General features: G+C 36.8%; 1 protein-coding gene across 1 annotated transcript in view; it reads right to left on the reverse strand.

Annotated features, from left to right (window-relative positions):
• The window catches only part of SLC9A4 (solute carrier family 9, subfamily A (NHE4, cation proton antiporter 4), member 4), a 77,988-nt gene that overhangs the window by 43,954 nt on the left and 23,498 nt on the right, over positions 1-10,536 (reverse strand). The window contains exons 3-4 of the mRNA XM_006884548.1: positions 2,183-2,442; positions 738-955 (exon numbers count right to left, since the gene is read on the reverse strand). Coding sequence (XP_006884610.1) covers positions 738-955; positions 2,183-2,442 — 478 coding nt within the window. The remainder of the gene's footprint in view (positions 1-737; positions 956-2,182; positions 2,443-10,536) is intronic.

The following is a 10,536-nucleotide window of genomic DNA, read 5'->3' on the forward strand; positions in this document are numbered from 1 at the left end:
AATGGTCTTCTTTAGCCTTCACATCATAAATGTACAAAATAAATCAATAATCACTACTCAAGACATCTCAGGTTTGTTTGGTTTTTTTTTTTAAATAGCCTTACCTTATAGAGGTGGGTGGCTACAATTATGTCATAGAGTTGCTTTAAAGTTCACACATGAATAGTAAACATTTTTAAAGTGAAGATTTACTTCCTTGCCTTTTATTTTCTATACATTGTGTACACATATACTCATTGAACCCTGAAATAAAACTGCTCGTATTATTTAGGAGAATATTTCCTCTCAGTATTTTGTCTGACATAAAGTACAATTTGTGATATCTCACTTTTTCTTTTAACAAAAGTGTAAATACACGTAGTTTATCATGTATATGTGACTTCAAGTGTTAGAGGGTATAAACTGCCAAAAAAGTGAAGAGGAATAAGATATATTTACTTCTAATCATAACACACTATATTTAAATGTGTTGATGAGGAAGTTTTCTATTTAAAAAATGCTCACTTGCTCTAGCCAAATCAGGGCAGAATTTTATCAAGGACTAATTACTTGGAGCTGATTGACTGAGCATACAAAAAGCATTGTTGGTCACTACTCGGTGAGTATACTCCCCTAACCAGTAAAACCAGTTAGTATCAATTTGCTCCTTTTCACTTTCTCATTGACATTGACATCGACAGAATGGACAAGAAAAATAAAAAGACCAGGAGATTCTAAGTGGCCATGAGGTTTCTTACTGATGGCTCTCCAGATCTGGCAGAAAGCGAGGGTGAAGCAGACGAAGGCCCAGTTCCACTCGTGGTTCTTTCCGACCGTGGACACACCCATGAAGATGAAGATCAGGGTCTCGCTGACACTGCTCAGCATCTTCATGAAATACTTGATGGTCGTGTAGGATGTCTGGGACACGTTTTCTTCCACATACTTTTTCATTGTCACTGCACAAGCCGTAATTCTGCAAAAGAAACATCACCTCAAAGAAAAGCAAGAATTCTCCACTCCATTAAAATTTTTCCCTACTGGCAAGGACAGTGATACACAGATTCTGTTTTGTTCTAAAAATATAGCTCCTCCATTCTCCAAAGCTTCTTTTTCTTCTTCTTCTTCTCCAAGATGTTTCCATTGAAAAAAGAGCCCATGGCATGATTTTTCACTATAAAGTGACTTACAGTTTATGTGGACAAGTCAGACACATAACCGTTTTTATCTTTCCATCCCTCACCATGAATTCTGCTAGTTCTGTCCTTTCTACTTCCCTTTGCTTTAAACAGAGTAAATCCATCTCAACTTGCCTAGAAAGTGGAGTTCGGTGAGAGCCCTTGTTTTCTCAAACTCAAAAATATTTCTTAAAATATTTTTATGATAATTAAAAAAATAAATTTTAACTGTTTCTGTTCTACAGCCACTAAGCAATTGTAGTAGAAAAACAACTGGGTTTGTCTTAGTAATTTTGATCATTTTTAAACTGAGAAGATGATGGGTGTCTAGAAGTTACACGATTAAATGCAAGTAAAATAGACACATATAAAGTACAATGAAATTGTCCTTCCTGAGTAGCTAGGTATAGGGATAGCATCATAGAGAAAAGAACATGGTCAAATGTATAATAAGCCAAATTGAGAAAGGCCTCAAATTCTATCACCTAATACAAAGGTGATAAAATGAAAAATATTTTCATTAGGAAGAAAATTAAAAAAAAACATCTAGTCTTATTCCATTGTCCTTGGTTTTATTCCACACTGAAGACTGCTATGATGTGGTTTGAGGGAAGGAGCTGAAGGCTGAGCCAATGAATGATGGTTCCTCATGACATGCTACTTCTTAACCGTACAGTAATAAATTTTTCAAGCAAGAAAAAAGCTACTAACATGAAACTTTAACCATGAGTTTCTCCCAGCTTTTTCTAGCATCAGCTTTTCTGAGTATTCTGAATTGACCTTCTAATTATTGTGCTTTCTTTAGGCAAATAATGAAAAGATAGCAAATGCAAATGTTGGAGAGAACATTTGTTTGGCAAAATACCTGAGTCAGACTTTACAAAAGTTTAAAAATCCTGGATCCTGCGACACCTTTGAGGATTTACCTCAGAAGTCATGCCTACAGGGTCTTTGTCCCCAGCCCACATAATAGCTTCTGAATTTCCTTTTATAACTATGAGAGTTGATCTTTGGTTTGTACTCACGCCAGGATGCCAGAGAGATACAGTGTTTCAGCGGCTAAGTAGGACAAATAGCTGAACATGAAGACGATGAGTGGTTCAATTGCAGATATATTCTGAGTGAAGCGTGTGATAAAAGCAGAAATGAATCCAAAAATGATGCCAAAAAAAGCTCCCCCGAGCCCCACAATAATGAATCGGGCACATCCAGCCAAAATATCCACAGGTTCTATGTCTTCAAATTTGTGCATCTTTGTGAAAGCAATTAATATATTATATAAGACCTGGGAGATGGCAGTAGAAAGAAATAAAGAGAAGGGGGAAAAAGTCATGGATTAGAGGTCTTTACACAATAAATTACACGTTAGATGTTAATATTTATTATTCGTTAATGTCACTCACTCTTTGCTGACTCTCCATTGGGTTTGCTAGGCTGTAAGTCACATGGAAGGAGACTGTCTTTCTTTTGGGAAGCCATTGTGAATTCAATATTCTGAAGATGTGTGGTCTTTGGGTTGGCTGTGAAAGCCTCTACTGACTAGGCCACCAAAACTCCTTACTTTATGAATTAATTACCTAAATTAATGTTGTTGCTGTTATTATGTGCTATCAATCAGCTATAAACTCACAACAACTTTATGAACAATGGCTCTGAACCCTAACCTATCCCACCATCCTCACCATCTCTGACACACTTGACATCCTTTGTTACTGTCTCCATGTCACTCCATCTCATTGAGGGTATTCTTCTCTGATGCTGACCCTCCCCCTTTGAAAGCATGATGTCCCTCTCTCCAAGGTCTGGCCCCTTTTAACAACATGCTCGAAGTATGTGAGATGGAGTTTCCTCTAAGGAACACCCTGGTTGCACTTTCCCTAGAACAGACCTGTTTGTTCTCCTGGCAGTCCACAGGGTATTCAGTATTCTCCAACATCATAACTCAACGGCACAGAATCTTCTTTTATCCTTAGCCATTGCATGTTTTACATAAACTTACATTATACATCGTACATTTTAAGTAAACTTGTTTCCTACTCTGAGAGAGAAGTTTCTAATGTATTTTACAGCTGGAGAAGCTGGAAAAGGTGAAAAGGACCAGAAATCCTGCTGCAAATAGACTCAGATAATATCTCTTTCTCTATCAAGCATAGGCACACACAGACACAGACACCGACACACAGACACACAGACATGCAAAATTCAACTATACTGTATTTCTAAAATTAGAAAATTAGGTCTTTTTTCTTAAAAAAGAGACCCGATGAAATATCAAACCACATTTGCTTAAAATTACACATTTCAAAGTGTAGAATTTTTAGAAAATAGGAAAATGCAAAGCAAGAACCCACAAATATCCCATAATCCCTTCCAGAGATAACCACTGTAAATTTGTGTTTGTCTTTCCTATTCTTCTCTATCATCTATGTACCATCTATATTATGGTGGCAGTTGGAATCTCTCAAATCCCCAACCACAGGGAATGCAATGGACCAGCTGTGCTGTGACTCCCTAGAAATCAGCTGAGGACTGAGCATGATGGGCACTAAGGACATCATTCTGGAAAGGCTCAGGACTCTTTGAATGGGTGTGCTTAGTTTACTGCCACAGCAGTGGATTTTATAAATTCCCATGTAACTAAATAGAAGTGCATCCAATATACTTTTTGCTTATGCTCTTTCACTGAGGTCAACCTGCACCTTGGTCTGAGAGCTCTAATGCCTTCCTGGGATCCTTCCCTGTTTTCTGTTTCAGAAACTTCCCCTAGTGAGCCTATTTTTCACATAATGATCTGTTGGTCTCTTATACTTGGGAGAGCAGGACATGTCTGTCTATCCATGTCATATTTTTGTATTTTTAAATCATATGATAAGAAAAATGCTATCATACTTGTCTATTCTATGTAAATAAAATGAGGCTGCAACAAGAAAACTTTGGTTGAGTGTTTGAGGGGAAATTGATTTATGGTTTCAAAATAAATCCAAAAGAAACTTAGTGGTTTGTCAAAATTCAGGGAGATTATTTAATTTATTTTCCCTTTTGTCTCCTCCTGAACAAATTGCATGTGGATTTAGACCCAGCTCTTGCACCCGCGGAGCTCAGTTCACTTTCAAAGAAGTGAAATACAAGGTGAAGAGCCAGACGAGGCAGGTAGTTCTTTATTTATTTTGAGTTTAAGTGGAATCTGAGAATTCATTTGACTTTCAAAACCAAAGGAAATTTGAGGAATATCATTGAGATGCAAAGGTTTGCACAAACAAAATCTCTTTTACACAGCTTACAAGGTTGCAAAGAACTACCCAGTTCCAATGGCTTACGAAAGTCTCACAGGCCAGTATTGTCCCTGAATACCAGCACACCCTGCCTGGAAGATGCCAAGGCATTTTCAGAAGCAAAAGAGCACATATAATTAAGAAGACTACAATTCATACTGCTACATGAAAATCTATTCTTATATTTCAAATTTCCAGGCTCTGGATCCCATCATAGTTGCAAAAGATTTATTTTAATTCATTCCAAAACACAATAATGTGTATGTGCTATTCGAGTGTTGTAGGGTAAATATTAACCACTGCCAAATCTTAAGCATGTCTGTGGGAAGATTGGAATCAAGGGTAGAATTGATCCTTGTTATTTGGTGTGCACATGAGTCGGGGAATTGTCCTGTTATCTCTAATAGGCTCTTCATGCAGAAGAAATATATTGTGGTGCAGTAATATGAACAGCTATGGAAGCAGGTACAAATAATAGAAGAAGGAATGAAAGTTATAATTAAAGCAAATACCCCAGAGACAGGGAACCAGAAGAAATACATTAAACTGGTGTTACATGAACAGCTACAGAAGAAGGTTGAAATGATGGAAGGAAGAAAGCAATCCATAAATAAATATCCCAGAGACAGGAGATCAGAATAAATATGTCAATGTAGAGTAACATGATCAACTAATCAAGAAATTGCAAGAGGTGAAAGAAAGAATTTTTTTTTCTTTTCTTTTTTTTTCCTATAATTATATTTTATTAATTTTCATAAACATTTACAGAGATTTTGGGCTTCCACTCATTCATTGTTGCACTATTCTCTCTACCCTCCTCCCAGTTTGTTCTTGTCCAAATGCCACAGTGCTTGTCAAAGCCAGTTCTGATTAATCTTCTTTGTCAGTGTATCCTTTGCCATTCCCTATCACTCCTCCCTGAGAGAGACTTCACCCTGTCATAAGGAAAAGGACGGCGTATTCTCTTAGCTACTTCCTGCTGAAAAGGGACACTGTGGGTTTCAGGGTGGAGATCTTCTCTCACTACTCTAAAGGGCCCCTTTGGCAGTAGGAAACACATAGACTATTATGGAGATTGATTTTGGAATTCAGATGCACTCTTATTGATTGTGCTTGGCTGTACATGTACATATCCTTCAAGATGTATCATGGGGGTGTTGCAACCTAGAAGACACAAATTTGACTAACAAGTTATAAGTACATGAGTCCAAAAATTATGGAAAAGTAAAAGAAAAGATTCTTTCATTGTTTTACAAACCCTCCCCCAGGTCCCCTCCACCATGTAGCCCTCGCTCTAGTCTCCTGTGATGACAGAAATACCCAGTTAGAAAGAATTTATACTCTAGATTAAAATGTTGAATACATTTTTAAAAAACATCAGCATAGGACAGCGTACATGCAACAGTGTACTGGAATTAACAGAAATGCATGCAAATGCAATTTAGAATATTAAGACTGAAATGGCATAAGTTTTTTATCTGCTGTAGGGACTAAAAAATCAGAACAGAAGAGATGGAGCAGAGAGCCAGTGAGCTGGAGGACAAGAATCTCAATGGGAACATATTAGAAGAGAACATAGAGAGGAGATAAAGGAAAAGAAAGAAAACATTAGAACCATATGGGATGACATAAAAAAAAAAAAGAACATACATATGATTGGAATTCCAGAACGCAAAGCACTGAGGGAATTGTGGAAGAGAGACTAGAAGAAAACTTACCAGGCATTATAAAGGATGAGGAAATCCACATTCAAGAAACTCAGTGAACTCCAAACAGACAAAAACCCAAAAAAGAAACATCCAGAAGTAACATAGTAAATTCTTCATAATCAAAGATAAGGATAGAATACTAAAAGCAGTGCAAGAAAGATAGAGTCACCTACAAAGGAGAACCACTTAGACTAAGTTTTGATTTGTTAGCAGAAATCATGTGAGCAACAACACATTGGGATGGCATATAAAGAAATAAAAAAAAAAAAACCAAAACAATTGCTAGCCACAGAACCTGTACCCAGCAAAGCTGTCTATTAAATATGAAGGAGAAATTAGCTCATTTGCAGAAAAACAGGAACTAGAGGAGTTTGTGGTTTGGTGGGTTTTTTTTTTTAATTTTTTATTTTTATTTTTATTTTTTTAAGTTCAATGAACATCTACAGAGATTTTGGATTTCCATTCACTCATTGTTGCACTTTTCTCACACACCCCCCCCGCCCCCGTTCGTGCCTGTCCTTGTAAAGCAAAAGAAAAACTCCTTTATTGGTACACAATCCCCGCCGCACACCCCCAACCCCACCCCCACCCCAAATATAATCCACTTTGCAACCCTCATTCTGTACTCTTATGACAAACATAATGCCCTAAAATATACTTTTACACTATTCTCTCCCTCATAGACTTCAATGCAGTAAACATAATTTACCCAGTTTTTCTCAGTCTTACCCCCACCCCGAAGTCAGCCTCATCCTACAACAGTGGCACCATATAACATTTGTCCCTTTGTGACTGAGATATTTCACTCAGCATCATGTCCTCCAGGGTCACCCATTTTGAATAATATTGCATGAGTTCCTTGTTTTTCAATGCAGCACAGTATTCCATTGTGTGAAAATACCCCAGCTTCTCCACCCATTCATTTGTTGATGGACACTTAGGTTGTTTCCAACTCCTTGCTATTGTGAACAAAGCCTCGATAAACATGGGTATGCGTATATCTACTTGGATGTCGTTTATGGTATCTTTAGGGTATATTCCCAGTAATGGAATTGCTGGGTCAAATGGTATCTCTATTTGCAACTTTTTGAGAAAGCGCCACACCGCTTTCCACAGTGGTTGCACCATTTTACACTCCCACCAATGAATAAGGGTTCCAGTCTCTCCGCAACCTTGCCAGCATTTGTTGCTTGCTGTTCTGTTAAATTTTGCTAGTCTTACTGGGGTGTAATGATATCTCATAGTTGTATTGATTTGCATCTCTCTCAGAGCTAGGGATTTTGAACATTTCTTCATGTGTTTGTTGGCCATCTGAATGTCTTCTTTGGTGAAGTGTCTGTTCATATCCTGTGCCCATTTTTTTATTGGATATCTTGTTGTGGTGCTCAAGTATTTTATAAATTCTAGATATAAGCCCCTTATCTGACATGTTATTACTAAACACTTTTTCCCAGTCTGTGGTTTCCCTTTTTACCCTGTTGGAGAAGTTTCTGGATGTGCATAGGGAGAACTAGAGGAGTTTTGAAAAATAAAATCCATTAAAATAACTTCTAAGGGAAGTCCTTCACACAGAGACAAAAATGAAATGTAGATGGATTACAATAACTAGAAGCAGCAGAAAAAGAAACACAGCAAAATGGCACTGATAAAACCTGACATGTCAATAATCACACTTAATATAAATAAAATAAATGCATTAATTAAGGAAAAGAGTAGCAAAATGGATTTTTTTAAAAAGCCCATCAATATGCTACCTACAAGAGACATCTAAGAAAGGAGGAAAATGACAAAGCAAAGGCTGGTAACAAACAAAATATGTCAAGCAAATGGCATTAAAAAAACAAAACCAAACCAACAAAACAGGAGTGCCAATACTAATCTCTGATAAAACAAACTTCAGGATGAAAACCACCATACAAGATGAGGAAGGACACTAAATCATGATTAAAGGCATGATAGACTAAAATACAACCTTGGTCAACATCTATGCACCAAATGGTAGACCTGTAAAATACATTAAAAAAAAAACAAACAAACTTAACAGACTTGAAGAAAGAAATAGACAGCACCACAATAGTTTAAATAGTTAAAATCACCACAGGAGATTTTAACATACCACTCACACAAAATAATAGGTAAATGCAAAAGAAACTTAACAAAAACGCAGAAGACATAATCTATACTACTGTCAGCCAACTCTATCTTGTGGATGTATTGAGGGTATTGTATCCAATTAAAAGTCAATTTACTTTTTTCTCAAGTGCACATGGTACATTCTCCAGAATTGATCATATATTAGGACTCAAAGCATGCCTCAACAAATCAAGATCATTGAAATAGTACAAAGCATCTTTTCAGATGACAATGCCATAAAACCAAAAATTAACAAGAGGATAAAGCTCACAAAACCCCCAATATGAAAGCTAAATAACATCCTTCTAGTACACTGCTGGGTTATAGAAGAAATTTTTAAAAGTGCCTCAAAAGAAACAATAATGAAAACACAACAATGCCAAAATCTCTGAGATAGAGCTAAGGTTGTCCTAAGGGGGTAGTCCATAGCAATAGGAATCATGTAAGAAAGGGGTGGGGGGAGAAGCAAAATTAATGACCTAACTCAATACCTTCACCAAATAGAACAACACTCTAACCCCACGGCCTCTAGAAGAAAAGAAATTATAAGGAGAAGAGCTGAAATCAATAAAATAGAGAACAGAAAAACAAGCCTAGGAGCTAATTCTTTGAAAAAGTCAATAAAATAGACAAACCTCTGGCAAACTTTATAAAAGAGAGGACACAAATAACTCAAATAAGAACTTGTAGAGATGACATCACAACAGAAACAGATGAAATTAAGTTGATAATACTGGAATATTAATGAAAGCTATACTCTGATAAATTTGAAAACTAAGACAATATGGACAAATTTCTTGAAACTTACACCCTACTCAGATTGACGTAGAGAGATGTAGAACACTCAAACAGACCCATCACAAAAGTAAAAGTTGAGTGGGTCATAAAAAGACACCAGCCCCACACCCCCACCCCACACCCCCCAAAAAAATCCTGGCCCTGATGGCTTCACAGCTGAATTCTACCAAACATTCAGAAATCTATCACCAATTCTAACTAAATTATTTCAAAAAGTAGAAAAAGAAGGAATAGCCCTAGTGCCATATTGTGAAGCAAGCATAACCCGAATACCCAAACTATGCAATGACATTACCAAAAAAAGGAAAGCTACAGACCAATATCTCTCATGAACACAAATGCAAATATCCTTAACAAAATCCTGGCCAAGAGAATCCAATAGCACACTAAAAAAATAATTTATCATGACCAAGTGGGATTAATATCAGGTATATAAGGATAGTTCAAAATAAAAACAATCAATGTAAATCATCAGATTAACAAAACAAAGAACAAGAACCACATGATCCTGTCAATTGATACAGAAAAGACCTTCACAAAAACCCTATGCCACTTGCTATCGAAAAGGCTTAGCAAAATAGGGATAGCAAGGAATTTTTTAATCATAGTGAAAAGTATTTACGCAAAACCAAGAGCTAACGTCATTCTTCATGGAGAAAGACTAGAGGCATTCTCCTTGTGAACAGGGATTAGGCAAGGATGCCCACTTTCACCACATCTCTTTAATATCACGTTGGAAGTACCTGTTACGGCAATATGATAAGAAAAGGAAATAAGAGGCATCCAAATGGGCAAAAAGGTGGTAAAACTGTCACTACATGCACACTATATGATAGTGAACACAGAGAACCCCAAAGACTCAACACAAAACCTATTAGGATTAATAGACCAATTTAGTAGCGTTGCAGGATACAAGATCATTATGCAAAAATCAGTGGAATTCCTCTAGAGTAACAAAGGAGACATAGAAAATAAACTAAAAGAACAATGCCACTTACAACAGCCAGGCACAAATTGAGATAATTTTATTAAAGTTAACTAGGATAATATCCAGTGAATACCACTATCGTTCAGATATATGTAACAACAACCAGAGCCAAAGAAGAGGAAACAGAAGATTTCTACCGACTTTTACAGTCAGAGAGAGATCAAATATACAATCAAGATGCATTGATATGGGTAACTGGAATGCAAAAGTTGGGAACAGAGAAGAATCTTCAGTAGTTGGAAAACGGGCTCGGTGACAGAAATGAAGCTGGAGATAGAATGATTGAATTTTGCACAATCAATGACTCACTCATTGCAAATACGTTTTTTGAGAGACATAAACACAGGTTATACACATGGTTTTCACCTGATGGTATGCATAGGAATCAGACTGATTACATCTGTGAAAAGAACCACTGGAGAAGCTCAGTATCAGCTGTGAAAACTAGGCCAGGAGCTGATTGTGAAACAGACCACCAA

Source organism: Elephantulus edwardii, unplaced genomic scaffold (assembly GCF_000299155.1).
Source record: "Elephantulus edwardii isolate Elephantulus edwardi_28Jun2011 unplaced genomic scaffold, EleEdw1.0 scaffold00036, whole genome shotgun sequence".
NCBI lineage: Eukaryota > Metazoa > Chordata > Mammalia > Macroscelidea > Macroscelididae > Elephantulus > Elephantulus edwardii.